General features: G+C 63.2%; 1 protein-coding gene across 1 annotated transcript in view; it reads left to right on the top strand.

Annotated features, from left to right (window-relative positions):
• Positions 1-318: 318 nt before the first annotated feature.
• DGKZ (diacylglycerol kinase zeta) overlaps positions 319-14,532 on the top strand; it is a 46,504-nt gene continuing 32,290 nt past the window's right edge. Inside the window, exon 1 of the mRNA XM_040601472.1 lies at positions 319-518. Coding sequence (XP_040457406.1) covers positions 352-518 — 167 coding nt within the window. The 5' untranslated portion in view covers positions 319-351. The remainder of the gene's footprint in view (positions 519-14,532) is intronic.

Genomic DNA, 14,532 nt, shown 5'->3' with positions numbered 1-14,532 from the left:
CCCCGGTGGCGGCTGCCGGCCCCCGGGGAGCGCGGCGGCGGGGCCGGTGGCCCCATCCGGTGGTGAACAATGGGAGGAGGAGGAGGAGGAGCGGGGGCGGGGGAGGCAGGCTCCGCCGCTGCCGCTTCCCGAGGGCGGGGGCTGACGCTTCCCAAGGCGGCAGCAGCGGGAGCCGCCGGCCGCGGCGGGGCGGGGGGTGGCGGAGCCGGCAGGGGGCGCTGCTCGGCGCGGGCTCCGGTACCGGCGGCGCGCGGCCGCGCTTCCTGCCCGCCCCGCGGCCCCGGTGGGGCGGGGGCCCGAGCGCGCCGCCCCCGGCCCCTCCCGCCGCGCCGCCGAGACCCGCAGCCGGCCATGGAGGCGGCGTGGCCCCCGCTGCCCGGCCGCTCGCCCGCCGCCGCCTCCTCCTCCTCTTCCTCCTCCTCCTGCGGGCCGCCGGAGGGCACCGAGCGGGGGGGGCCGCCGCCGGGCCGCCGGCACAGCAACAAGCGCTTCACCGGCCTCAGGCTGTTCGGGCGGAGGTGAGCGCCGGGGGGCGGGGGGCGCCGGGGCTGGGGAGGGTGGGTTCTGCCGCTCTCGATGCGAGCGGTGCGGAGCGGGGGAGCGTCCCCCCGCAGCAGCCCCGGGCCCCCCCGGGTTCGTGCCACTTGCCCGCAGCCGCCTGTCGCCGGCCCCGCACGCCGCCCCCGTGCCCCGGCGGCAGAGCGGCCGGCCCGCAGAACCGGGGGTGGGTGGGCTGTGCCCGGCCCGGCCTGCCGGCTCCCCCCCCCCAGCATCCCCTCTGCCGGCCCTCCCCGCGCCCAGCATCCCCGCTGCTGCCCCCTCCAGCATCCCCGCCGCTGCCGCCCCCCCAGCTTCCCCCGCTGACACTGGGCCCCCAGCATCCCCGCTGCTGCCGCCCCCCCAGCGTGCTGCTGCTGACCCGCATCTGTCCCCTCAGCTCCCCCCGTGGCAGCTGGCCCCCTACTTTCACCCACGGCTGGCCCCCCAACTTGGCCCACCAGTTTCCCAGTGCCGCTGCCCCCCCCCATCTTCTCCTGTGGCTGGCCCCCCAGCCTTGCTTGCTTCCTCCCCAGAGTCAGCCAGCTCCTCGCACCTCCCGCAGCCTTGCTGTTGGCCTGGTGGGATTTGCGGGGTTCTCAGGCCACGTAAGCGAAGGGGTGCCCCTGCCATCTGGAGGTGTGTAAGAACACCGACTAGCTGAGGTCTGGAGGGAGCTCTGCAGGTCGCCTGGTCCTCCCTGCCACCTCGAAGCAGGGCTGGATTTCATCAGGCTGCTGATGTTGAGTTTTGAGTGTCAGCAGAGTGGAGACGGCACAGCCTTCCTGGACACCTGCTCTGTGCTTTGGCTCCTCGGGAATCCCCCCCCCCTCCCCAGTATTCGGAGTTTCCCTTCTTGCAGCTTGTGCACGTTGTCTGGCTGTCTGTCGCCGTGTACCTCTGGGTAGCGTCTGGCTCAGTCTGTGCCTTCCCGTCAGGTAGGTGAAGGCGGTAATAATATTCCCCCTTCACCCCCGTTATCTCAGCATCTCCTTGTACCTGGTATCTCCTGCCCCCGGCTGTCTCAGTAGCCCTGTGCTGAACTTGCTGCAGCTCATCATCATCAGTTTTGGTGTATGGGGGGGGGGCTGCGATGCTCCGGAGCGCTGGGTGGAGGGGAAAGACCCCAGTTTCAGTAGCCAGGCTGGAGCTGGGAAGGGGAGGCTTGCAGGGTCACTCCAGCATGGGGTGATGCTCTTCTCTGCTCTGGTCCCAGAGCTGCTGGCAGTGGCTGCCTGGTGGTCTCTGGCTCATCCCCAATACTGCAGAGCATCTCCCTCTGGCTCCCAGGGCTGCCCTTACCACAATGTGCATCAGAGCCTACGCTCAGGGATGTTCTGTACGTACAAACAACCTCCTGCAGCATGGACGGAGTGGCAAAGCAGGGTGGGCAGGCGGTGGAGGGGCCAGCGTGCCCACCGGACAGCTGGGAATGCCCCTCGGGTGGTTTGGATGCTTCTCTTGCTCTTCTGCTGATGGAAGGGACCCGGTTCCCTCTGATTTGGGGTGAGGAATGCGGCATCTGGAGCTGCAGGGAAGTGGAGGGAGATTCCCTCGGAGGAAGGGGCTCCCATGGGAGGTGGGCTCAGTGGGAAGCCATGCAGGATAATTGGCTGCATGCCACCGAATTTGTGCCCACCAAAGTGTTGGAGCAGAGGGCAGCGTTTCGCCTCGGATGGGACGTGGGGGGAAGGCTTCACTGTGCTTTCTTCCAGCGAGTACATCCAGCCCCTACCCCCCAAATGATTTCCAACAGCCGTCGGTGAGGAAATCTGCACCCCCTTGGATTCTGACTTTAGCCAGAGCATGGGTGGCTGGGACGCAGGTCTAGGGGAAGCTTAGGCAACAGGCAGGGGCTTGCTCGCTAGCAGCAATGAGTCTCGGGAGACCCCCGGCTTCAAGGAGAGGGGTCTCCTGAGGTGGGCACACGCTGTTGGGCTCTGCCTGCAGCGGCACTGGGAGCCATGGCCAGGCGAGGGTCAGGTCCACAGAATGGCAAGAGAGCCTGTCTCGTCCCCAGGACAGGTGAGCCCCAAGGGGTTTGAAGCAAAAGAGGGGCCAGTCCCCGAGCTCTGGCGGTACGTGAGTCCCCCGTGCTTTGCAGGCGGGCTTATTTCTGTGCCCCGTAATTGCCTTACAGGAGGGCGGAGTAATTGGCTCCTGAGCTGATGGAGACAAGTGCACAATACGTGCATCCGGGTCATGGATGGGTAATTCTTTTAATTGGGCTGATAAAGAGATTGGGGCTGATCAGATAATAGGTAGTTAGGATTAAATTTCCTTCCTAGGCACCCCATTTCTTGTGGTGGGAGTGAACAGCCTAGTTTACCCTTTCCAGGGGTGACTTGGGTGGGGGAGCGCATGTGCTGGGGACAGAGACGCTTTCTTGCTCTCCCCTGTGTGGGGTGGGATGCCGAGATGGGTCTTCCCTGTGTGCTTTAGGGTCTTTAACTCGTCCCCCTTCAGAGGAGGTATGTGCGATGGCTGGGTCTGGTGTGACAGCAGGAGCAAGGAGCGTGGCCACCGTCAGGGCAGCTGGCGGACAGTTGCCCTGCAGAGAGCGTGGGACCGAGTTTTCAGCGGTGGTCCCTCGGCAGGCGCCGTGCCAGAGCTCCTACGTGAGCCTGGGGGCACCTGCCATTGCCCCAGGGAAGGTCTGTGGGTGGCACGGCATGTGGGTAAACGGCACTCGAGAAACTGAGCCGAGCACCCGCCTACGTCTTTCTGGGACGTTGCTTGTCACCGTCTTTCTTGCAGCTTGGTGCTCACGCCTGTGTGAAAGCTGGGGGAGATGTGCCGCTGGGGTGGCAGCCCAGCCTTCCCCATTCCCGCTCTGCGGGGGGTACCACCACGTCCCCTCGAACCTGCGGGCCCTTGGCCACTGAGCAAGTCCACTCGGAGTCGCTTTGCCCTGGTGCGGTGGGGTGAGCCCCAGGCGCCCTGCGGGGAGGCCGGGCAGTGGTGAAGAGCCTCGAGTTAGTGATCTGCGTGCTGGCAGTGCTTACCTCAGGACAAGCTTTTCCACAACACACCTTGCTGCCAGCTCGCTGTTGAGCAATCCTCTGTGCGCGCAGATTTGGCATGCCTCGAGCTCTGAAACCCTCCAGCCCCTGCGCCCCGCCGTCTGGCTCGCAGGTGGTGGGTGGCATTAGCCAGGCTGGGGCCAGTGACACCCATGGGTGTCCCCAGCTGTCCCCTGTGGCAAAACCTGGGCTTGTTTGCAGGGTGGGTGGGATGTGCCAGGAGAGCTGTTCCCGCTGCTGTGTTTGCTCAGAGCCTGACCTGTGGGGCAGCTCGGGAGCTTTTAATCTTGCCAGGGGGAGAAGAGAAGGCACCGGGCACAGGGAGCAGCTGTGCCTGCTGGCAGCCAGCGTGGCCTCCTGGCAGAGCAAGGCTGGGTGGCCGCTGGCTCGTGGTGGGGCTGCTGGGGTAGGGAAGGGAAGGATCCAAGCGCAGGGGGCCCAGGGGCTGCCAGGGGCTGGGGTCCTCCCTGGCATGGTCCCTGCTCCAGCCCCAGGCACCTGCTGCCCTCCCGAGCCCAGAGCAGGGGCTGCCGTGGCACCGTGTGCCCGTGCTGGGCAAGGTGGCAGGACCTCTAATCCGCTTAGGAGTGGGAGCATCCCTTCCAGGAAACCCTGTAAGCTCCTCAGGGGGCTGAGAGGAGGGAGGATGACAGATTTCATCCCTCCCTCGAACAGAAAAGATGAGAGGAGGGAAGGGCAGTGGAGGGGTAGGGGGGCACTGGGAGCAAGTGTGGGTCTTTGCAAGGAGATGGTGCTGGGAGGGGGGAGGCAGAGCTGTGGCTGGTGCAAGGGGGGAGAGCTTGGGGGCTGTTTGATGGCACGAGTCCTCCTGGGGACTAAGAGCTGGTGCTCGTAGCACAAGGCAAGCCCTGGGCAGTGGGGGGATGCTCTCATGAAAGGCAACCTGAGCTCTGGCAGGTGGTGGGGGATGCAGTGTAGGATTTCCTTTGCTGGTAGTGATGCCATGCCTGGGGAGCAGACAATCTCCCCGGAGACTTGGCAGAGCCTCTAAATATACCTTCCAGCTGTGCTCTCGGTGGAGCTCTGGTTTCTTCTTCCCAGGTGACTCCATGAGCTGAAGCTCCTGTTAGCTCTCAGCCACGTGCTCGCTTGCTTGCTGGCTCCTGTGAACGGATGCTGAATTTGAGATGCTGAGCTCAGGAGCAGGGCCAGGGCTGCAGGCTGAGGCTCCTTGACCCTTGGGCCCATCCGTAAACCATCCTTTTTGGAAGAGGGGACAGGCAGGAGACAAATGGCTTCTGCTGGAGACTTGGAGGTAGAGACTCGGGTGCAGGACTGACTTGGTGACACTGACAAGGTGTGGAAATAGGGGAAACCTGTCCTGCTTGTTCCTGAGCTGGCACCAGCCTTTGAGGGAGAATAAGTGGCTCTGTCTTTGCAATCCCAAGTCCGGGAGCTTTCCCCAGGCCAGCTCTCCAGTGTTACAGAAGTCATATACCCTGTGTTTCTGTTGCAACTTGCAGGCCCAGCAGCAGCTGGCTGTGCTGGGAGCTGGGGGGCTTTCTTCCCCACCATCAAGACATCAGGTGGCGGGTGAAGCTCTGCCCAGGCAAGCAGCGAGGCTGTGCTGGCCTGGCCAGTGTGGAGTCCTGCAGCCCGTGCCAGACGTGTGTGTTAGACCCATCCCTGTTCTCCTCCTGCCTGCGGTTCAGGGGTTGATGCCCGGGGCTGTTAACTGTAACTGTGAGCTCTGCCTCCAGGGGAAACTCATCCTCCTCGCAGCAGGGACTAATGCAGAGGACCTCTCCCCAGCAGAGCACCTCTCCCAAGCTCCACTGCCCCAGACAGCAGGAGTTAATGTGCCTCCTGCCTCAGCCCTGCCTGCCGGGCAGGTTGTGCTGTCTGGGTGAGGCTGCCAATTCCGGTTTGTACCTGTGGCCATTGCTCCCACGCCTGGGAACAGCCTGCCCGAGCTTTGCCCATCTGGTGGCTGTGATTTCCCCGTGATTCAGGGCCCGGGGAAATAAGCTAAGCATCCCTCGGCTCAGAGAAGCCCTGCCCAGCCAGCGGGAACCGGTGGGAGCTGGGGACCGGTCTCTGGGGGATGCTGCCCAAGATGCAGCTGGGGAGCGGTAGGTGAGACCCCTTGGGGGGGAAGACAAGGCTGGCTGGAGGTAGTCCCACCTTTTGGCTGCTTCCCTGTCCTCTGCGTGTGTGCCCCTGCGTCGGTGGGAGATGCCCTGGGTGCGCCTCGCCTGCTGCTCCGCTCCCTGGCATTACCGCAGGGTGCCGGCTCGTGGCAGGCTTTAGCCGTGCTGCTTCAGCCTGCCAGCCCCACTGGGGCTCCCAGCCAGAGGGCTGTGAAAATCCCACTCGGCACCATCCGGGAAGAGCTGAATGTTTGCCCTTTCCGTGGCTGACCCCCTCTCCCTTCCCCTGCTCGCCCGCTGCAGCCTGGCTGGCTCTCCATGGGGTGGGAGCAGCCTCAGCACCCAAACACGCTGTGGCTTTGCAGAAAGTCACGTGTCGCTGCTGGCTGGCTGTCCCAGGAAGCCAGGGCAGCTAACGAAGAGGCTTGTCGCCAAGGGGTTTCCCCTCATTTTGGCACAGTTCGGCTCCCACAGGAAACGTGGGTGGCGGAACAGCCCGTCCCTCACTTACCGTTGGCAGCCCAGGTGTGGATCTGGAGCCACAGAGCGGGGGGCCTGCCCCCTCCCCCCAAGCTGGGGGTCCCGCCTCCTCTCTGGGGCAGGGCTGGGCAGCAGGGATGAGGATGGAGAGTCGTGGGGCAGAAGTACCTAAGACAGCTCGGAGCCTCCTCCCAAGCTCCCAGCGCAGAGGGGGAGTGGGGGGGCTGCGCAGCCAGCCACGTGCCGGCCCCTCCGTGTGAAAGTTGCCTCTCAATCAGATTATCTGTATCTCATCCTGTCTTGCTGCCCCAGCCCCAGCCGGGAGCCTTTTGGATCCAGGGCTAAGCCTCTTACAGCCCAAGCCTGAGGTCACCACCCAAGGGAGCGTGGCGTGGGGCACTGGCAGCAGGCGCCCGGCAGCTGCTGTTGCTGAAATGTGGTGGCAGGAGTAGCTGTAGGGGGGGAGAGGGGGAGATGTTTTCTGCGGGGATTTTGCACCCGTTGGAGGCTGGCAGATGGTGGGATTAAGAGGTGGCAGGGTTCCGGTCCTGTGCGAGCTGCCGGGGTGCGTGGCTGGAGGCATCCCGCTCCCCAGTACGTCCTCTGGCCTGGGGCCAGGAGATGCGGACCCCTGCCCACAAGTTTTTTTGTTGTTTGGACGCTGGAGGAAGCAGATGCAGTGGGGGCAGACGTTGGAGGGGCCCCAAGAATGGTGCTCCCCTTCTGCGCTGGATCACGGGGAGCTTTGCTCCCTGGCTGGCGGTGGGTCGGGGCTCCCAGGGCTCAGTGCCCGTGCACGGGGGCCGGAGGGTTGGGAGCAGTGAGCTGCCCTGCCCTGCCCAAACAGTGCTCCTCCATGCAAGGCTTGGCAAGTGCCCTCACGGTTTATTTGAAAGTCAAATCCATGCCTAGAGCCAGCGGTCAAGGTGTAGGCTGCCAGGAGCCCAGCTGGCGCAGGAGAGGAGGGAGGGAAACAGGGCTCCCTCTCTGTGCCAAGCTTGCCCCATTCCCGAGTTGTGCGCCCCATGGAAGCGCAGGGCCCGGGCACCCTTAGGCTCTTGCAGCCAGCTGGGTCGGGCTTGAGGTGACTCTGGGCTGGGCTGGGTTAGTATCGCAGAAGCCTGAGCGCGGTGCTTGATGTTCGCTGGCTGGCTCTGAACCGGCCTTGCTGACCCCAGCTCTGTGGGCACGTTGCCTGCATTCGCCTCCACGGCTGATGGCAGCAGCGGCGGTGGCATGGGTGCCGTTGGGGCCCCAGGGTCTGCAAACACCGAGAGCATGGGCTGGAGGGGGATGGCACTGGGGCAGCAGAGCCATGGAGGGGGAGGATGGTGCCGTGTGCTGGACAGCCAGGTGTGTTTATGGGGAGGGCTTGCTGACCACTCTCTTTGTGTCCCTAGACTCCACCTGCCCCACAAAGGTGTCTTCCCTTGTCTCCAGGGCAGCCAGCCCGGCCGATGGGGATCCAGGAGGATAAAGCACCGGCCGGCGGTGTATAAGTATGTGGTATTTTTATTGGCTTGCACAGGCTGTGCAGTCCCAGCAGCTGCTGCAACGTTTCTGCTCAAGAGCTCTCCTCCCTCCCACCCACGTCTCGCCCCATGTCACCCTTCTGTGTCTGCACTAACCGAGGCGGCCGGAGGCCGGGCTGCCTGCCTGCTGCCTGTGTCACTAACCCTGACCTAGAGGGCAGCTCGCTGACAGACTTTCATCAGCCCTCATTTGGCCGGTGCTTGGAGTGAAGGTCAGCTGAGGACTTGCTCCTTCCCGTCCTAGCCGTCGCACCTGTGCATGCTGTGCGCTTTGAAGACTAAGATGACAACACTGAAGGGGTGGCTTAGCCAAGCGGCCAAAGCAACCTGGTGTTCAGTGGGGCTGGGGCTGCAGACAGGGTGGGAAACCAGGGCCTGAGGGGTGGTCACCATTGCTGGGACATAGCTGCTGTGTGGGAGCTGGTACCGAGGCTGGTCATGGTGCTGGGGGCTCCCGAGGAGGTGTGGAGGTGTCCGGGCTTCGGCGCAGGCTCCCCACGCCATGGGCTGTGTGGGGCAGCGCATCGGTGCGGTCAGGACTTGGCTGCGCTTGTGCGAGCGCGGCGCGAAGAGCCCCGGCTGGGGGCTGCTGCTTCCTCGCTTCTGCTAAACCGTGCCGCTGCCTTCGCCCCGGCCGCGTGGCATCCCGGACCTTCCCGGTTCCCTGCTTGGGTGACCTCGGGAGCGCCGTGGTTGGAGGTGTTAGGGGCGAGAGGCAGCGTGGCGGGTTCGTGCCCGTGGTGGGGCGGCGGTGGGTTTTGGCGAGGCTCAGCACACGTGGGTTGAATGCCACAGGGCACGGGCGCTCTGCTCTGCACCCCCGGCCTTTCCCCGGGGCTCGCTTCAGCTGGGTGCTGTTGCACAGCCCCTCGGCAGGGTCGCTGGCCTTGTCTCCTGGTTTTGCTTTCCTCTCTTTGCAAAGCATCTGCACGGGTTTGTTTTTTTTCCCCTGCCGCGGGTGAAGTGGCTGGTGAGTTTGCTGGTGTAAGCTTGTCGGCCGCTGCCGCGGGCTGGCTGATGCTCAGAAGCAAACCTGCAGCCAAGGCAGCTGATAGCCAGCTCGCCGCTGCCTGGGCTTGCGTGTCCCGGTAGCACTCGGAGCTGCGCAGCGGCACCCGCCGGCCTCTGTACCTGGAGCCTGCGTTGCTCCCCTGCTCCGGTGGTCTCCGGAGTGGCCGGTGTCAGCCGGTGGGAGCAGGAGCAGGGAAGCTCGGGGAGCAGAGCGAGGCAGCCCTGCGCTCCTGCCCGCTGAAGCGCTAGCCCATGCTGGGAAGGTGGAGAGCGGGCTGCTGTCTGCACCGGCAGCACCTCTTCCCCTGGGATCTCCCCTCCAAAGGATGGCGGCAGAAAAGAGCCCGCTGGGGAAGGTGGCAGCCGTGGGGACGTTGGGATGGGAGAAGAAAAGGAAGCGCGTGAGGGCAGATACACTGAGGGCGCTTAGAACAAAAAGGGTGGAGGAGGAAAAAAAACCCAATTCTTCCTCCTGCCCTCCGTTAGCAGCAGAGGGACAAGCTGACATTTAGCAAGGCCAAGGAGTAATAGATTTAACATTGCTAAAAGGAGTTACTTTAATTTTGACATGGGGTGGGGGAGAAAAAGACTGGGTAGGTCGCTGCCAGGAGGTGAAAAAGTGAAACCAAAGATTAGACCTGATATCAGTAACAGGGTCACAGTTAAACCAACAAATGCCTTTCTGGTGGCAAGTTGGCATGTGCTTTGCTTAGTCACGAGGTCATGATGAAGCTCGGGATGCAGAAACAGGAGGTGTCTTTCCTGTCTTAGCCTCAGACATTGCGGTGGGGGGTGACCTCAGGGGTTTCTTGGGGGTGCTGAGCAGTCCCTTCCTTGCAGACACCTGCAGGGGCTGCTGCTTAGGGGGGGCGGTTTCAGCTGCATGCGACCAGGGTCTCCTGGCTTGGGAAGCCCTGCTCAGGGCTACATGGGGCGGGGGAGCCCCTCGGCTCGGAGCAGTGGTTTCTGCTTGAGCACGGCAGGCTGAGACCTGTGACAGCAGCGTGGGGAGCTGGAGGTCTCCCCCACCGCCCGTTCATCTGTGCGTGTTTGCCCTCACCCTGCAAGGTGGTCTTAGGAAGTCGTGGGGGGAAGGAGGAGAAGAGCAGCAGGATGCCTGGCTGGCTTGAGGAAAGGGCTGTTGGGCTTCCCACTCCTGCTGCCTCCAGGGAAGGGGACTCGGAGAACTGGTGACCTGGTCTTTTGCTGGTCTGCTTGACTTGGAAGGGATTTTGGGGCCAGCTAGACTCAGCCCTGGGCATCCCTCTGGGCCATTTCTGTTGGCAAGTCTAGGTCATGCTGGCCCAGAAGGGGGGCAGGGGGTGGTGAGGAGCAGCAGGCGGTGTCAGTAGGGGTCTCTGCTGTGCATAAACCGTGGGGGACTGGGAGAACAGGGTGGGCACGGGGCAGCTGGAGAGAAACTGGAAGCTTGGACACTTCCCTGGCAGTGCTCCAGGCCGGGCTGGACGGGGCTTGGAGCAACACGGGCTGGTGGGAGGTGTCCCTGCCCGTGGCGGGGGGTGGGAACTGGATGGTCTTTAAGGTCCCTTCCAGCCCAAACCGTTCTGTGATTCTATGATAAGCTGGAGATGGGGCTGGGGAGGAACGGCACGTATCTCTTACCAGCCTTCTTTGCTTTGGATGAGCAGCCAGTTACAGCATTTTAATGTCCTCTTTGATAAAACATCCTGCCAGCCTCAGCAACCGGGTCTTAATAGCGATGGATTGGGGCTGTTCTAGGGACCCCTCCACAGCTTCTCCTCCTCCTGTGGTCACAGATGGAACGTGGTGTCGTGCTGGACTTGGCAGTCTTGGGTTAATGGTTGGACTTGATGATCTTAAGGGTCTTTTCTAAACTAAATGATTCTACAGCAGTCTGGCTGCCCTGGGGCTGCGAGGGCACTGGGACTTGTTCAGCTGCCAGTGGCAGGGGCCCCTTTCCTGGTACTGGGAAGTCCGAAGGACCCGTACCCTGTGTAGGGAAAGGGACAGAGCCCTCCATCCTTCAGCAGCTGCTGGGTTTGAGGGGAGAGGGCTGAGCAGGGGTGAGCATCTCCCCTGGGCATCTCCAGCTCCCCTTCCCCTCGGGTGCTGTGCAGAAAGGGCCGAGCGCAATCCCCGCGGCAGCTCCGGCAGCGGAGAGGTTTGCTCACGTGTCCTCGCCTGCTGCTTCGCAAAGGCCACTTGCTGCTTCTGCCGTGACAGAGGCGGCAGCGGCGGTGGCGCAGCCTTTGGGCATGGCTCCCCTCTGGTTAATGGTTTCCTGTGAAGCATTTTCAGAGATACCCATCGGGGAAGGCAGCCGATGCTGGCAGCCACCTCCCGCCTGTTCTGTTACGATCCTTCTGCTGTGCCTCCCCCCAGGCCCCCAGGAGCGCTGGGCACGGTCCAAGCACGCGGAGGGAGGAGGGGAGCTCCCTGTTTAGTTTGAGCTTGCAAAGGCGAGGGGCAGGGGCAGGCAGGAGGCGGCAGGGTGTGAAAGGACAAGGTCCCAGCTGCGGCTGGCCATGCTGACTCACCACAGCCACGTGTGTGGCTGTCCCATCGGGTAAATGACCGAAATAACAATAGCTGGTGACTCACACCATGCAGGCACCGGGGAGCGAGCTGCCGGCCGCTGACCCCCACTTCCCCGCTCTGCGAAGGCCAGAGTGGAGATGGGTGCTGTAGCCCCAGAAGGGAGCCGGGCTGTGTTTGGCCGTCCCTGGGGGTGGCGGGGACCCGGAGAGCGGCAGAGCGTCATGGGGAAATCCACAGCCCGGCGGTGGGAGGTCCCGTGGCGGGGTTTGCAGCAGCAAGGGGAGGTAAAAAGCTCCGAGTGCGGAGGCTGCCCAGCCACCGGCCATAACTCAGGAGAAAGCTGGGCATGGGCACAGGCTCCCCGCAGCCGCAGCTCGGCTCTCCTCCGCCATGCAAACCTCGTTCTCGGGTCCCAAGGCGGTGGGACGGGATCCCCTCCGAGGCGGGTTCCTCCTTTTGCCGCTCCTCGGGCAGCGGTGGCATGGCCTGGCCGTAGCTGAGTGCTCGGAGGGCGGCGGGGTGCCGGGGGAGCACCCCTCTCCGTCCGGGCCCTTGCCGGTGCATGCGCCTCCAGCCGGGGCCGAGCCGGCCTTGGGGCTGCTGGCGGAGGAAGTGCAGTTGGTTATTTTAACAAGCGCTGACAGGGTTTGCAGCGCGGGGAGGAGGCGGAGGGAGAAGCCAGCGCTCGCTCTCCAAACTAGGACTTGGTTGGGGAGGGCTGGCTCACCGCCGCCGCACGGCCACCACCGCCCGCTCGGCACCCACGGGGACCCCCGCGCCGCGCCAGATCAGGTCACGGGGGCTTCTCCCCACGCTCGCCCCTTCTCTCCTCTTCCTCCTCGTCCCCCACCTTTGCTGCTTTTGTTTGTGCCGAGGGTGGGAGGGGGCCGGGGGGGAGCCAGCCCTTTGGTGGGGGCTGTGGTCTGAGCAGCTCCCAGTCCCGTCCCGCTGGGGAAGGGCAGGGGGGAGCGGACCCTGCGGTCATCTCCAAGACCCTTAGCCTTCCCTCTCGAGTCGTGTTTACTGCCAGGGGCTGGCGAGGGGCTACGAGCGGTCCCTGGGGCTGAGGCGGGGGCTCGCGGACCGCAGCCGCCCTGGTGCTTCCCTGGGGTCTGTCCCCCTGCCAGAGGTGCGTTTCCAGCTGCCCGGTCCACTCTTGTGATGCTGGCTGCAGCCTGCCGGGCCGTGTGGCACGGGGGTGGCAGCGGGACATCCACAGGTGGGGAGGGTGGCAGCGTGGGCAGCCAGCCTGTGCCCCGGCACCCCTGGAGCCCAGCCGCTTGGCCTGGGGTAGCTTAGGGAAGCAGGACAGACTGGAGGGCTCCTGGCATCTCCTCTGGTGCTGGTGGCAATGAGGTTCCCTGCGTCTGCTGGGAGCCGTGGGATGCCCTTCCAGATCCCTGCCATGGGCTCCCATCTTCCGTTATCAGTGCCCGTGGCTGAGCACCTGAGGCTCTCTTGGCTTTGCTTTGGGAGGTGCAGGGACTCCCCCCAGCCCAGCCGTCACTGCCTCTGCTCTGCATCTGCCACGCTGCAGCTTTTATCTTTACACCAGGTTCGGCACCTCCTCCCTGGGGCTGCTGCCCCGGGCAGATGCTCTGTGTTGGCCTGCCCGGAGCAGCACCATGCTGGGATGTCATCCCTGTGCCAGGACGTTGTCCCTGCCTGCTGGGGGAAAACTCTGGGGCTGCTCGAGGAGTTTGGATCAGACAGCTGGGCTGCAGGACTGACCTACCTTTAAATAGCACATCCCTTGTGTCCCTCCTCTGTGGCAGGCACGGAGCTGTGCGAACTAAAGGAGGGGACCAGCCCTGGGGGAGGATGGTGGGAATCTGCTAAAGAAACCGCGGGCTGGGCACCCAAACCGCCGGCTGGGCACCCAAACCACGGGGACACCCTGCCGAGCACCCCTGCCGCTTTGCTTCGTGCACGTTGCTCTGCAAAGGGAGCTCAGAGAAAAGAAACTCTTAAAATCTTTCCCAGCCTGTGTCGCTGGTCCTGCTGATGGGACCAAAATAGAAAGTGCATGGACGGCCTCTCCCCTGACCCCTGCTCTGCCGCAGCCCCACACGCTGATGCTGGGGGCTCACCCGCTGATGGTGGGGGCTCACCCTCTGCCTTTCATCTCTGGTTAATTCGCTGCCCGAGGCTGTCGGTCGTGCTGTTTGGCTTCCCAGCCAAACAGTGACAGATTGTTTAAATCAGTGCTGTCAGGTTTCTTGATAACCAGGAGGCAGATTATTTACTGTAGTGGCAAATAAACTTCATAATGTTATGATGGTGGAAAATTGTCAAGGGATATGAACGCCCAGAGTCAGCCCAGGAGCCTCCAAGGAGATGGCTTTAAATTAAGGCAAAACACTGTCTTCCATGGAGTTTGGGAAGGAAATCATATTGTTGTAATGGGAACGTTACTCTGAGCCTTAGGGCTGGCAAACTTGACTTTATGAAGCGTCAGTGGAGGCTCTGAGCTCGTCTGGCAGAAGTGCCTTAGAGCACATCTCGGGTTCAGCCGGAGAAGGTGATGAAGGGGAGGTGACACCAGGGCATCATGCAGAGCGTGGGGAGAGGCGGGGTGGAGCTGCCACTAGAAGGATGTTGGGGTTATGCTAGAAACTGTAAAAAAAAAAACCAAAAAAATTCTCAGGCCCTTCTGCTCCCAGCCCCTGCTCTTCCCAGCAAACCCAGCCTGAGAGCGTTTTCTTAAGAAGGGCTGGGCGTGAGGCTGGGATGACTGATCGCTTTTGCCTTGCCCGGCCTGGGGCAGGGCGAGGCAGTGGGGACCATGCTCGGGTCACTGTGTGGCCTTGGGCAGGTCTTTCCACCTGGCTTTGCCCCTCGGAGGAGTTTCCCGTGACAAGCTGCAAAGACATGGTGTTTTGTCCCCTTGCCTTGCCTACAACCCCCCTGCAAGGCAGGTGCCGGTGGTCCCTGGTGCTGTGTCCATCCCCCTGCCTTGCTTGTTCAAAGAAGGTGGCTTAGAGGCTGCATCCTCCTCCCTGTGGTGTCTTCAACTCCTGACAGGGTGTGAATAGCCAGAAAATGGGGGGGGGGCCAAGTCAGTGGCTGTGTGTCATCCCTGATGCAGAGCGCGTGGTGCCCAGCCTGGGGCAGTGGCAGTCAGCGGTGATGCCGAACCGGTGCTGTGGAGCTGGGGCTGCCAGCTGGGCTGTGCCAGGGAAGTCCTGCCCCTGAAATAAAGCGCGTGGGCAAGTTTTGCTTCTGGCCATCTCGTGCAGATAGCCCGTTGCCCTTTCATGTCTGGGGTCTGCCGGGTGTTTGGGCCGGGGCCGCAGTGCTGGCACTGCTGCGACGCCT

This window comes from Falco naumanni, chromosome 7, assembly GCF_017639655.2.
Source record: "Falco naumanni isolate bFalNau1 chromosome 7, bFalNau1.pat, whole genome shotgun sequence".
In the NCBI taxonomy this organism is placed as follows: domain Eukaryota; kingdom Metazoa; phylum Chordata; class Aves; order Falconiformes; family Falconidae; genus Falco; species Falco naumanni.
Note: the sequence above shows the minus strand (reverse complement) of the source record. Positions and strands in the feature narration are given on the sequence as shown.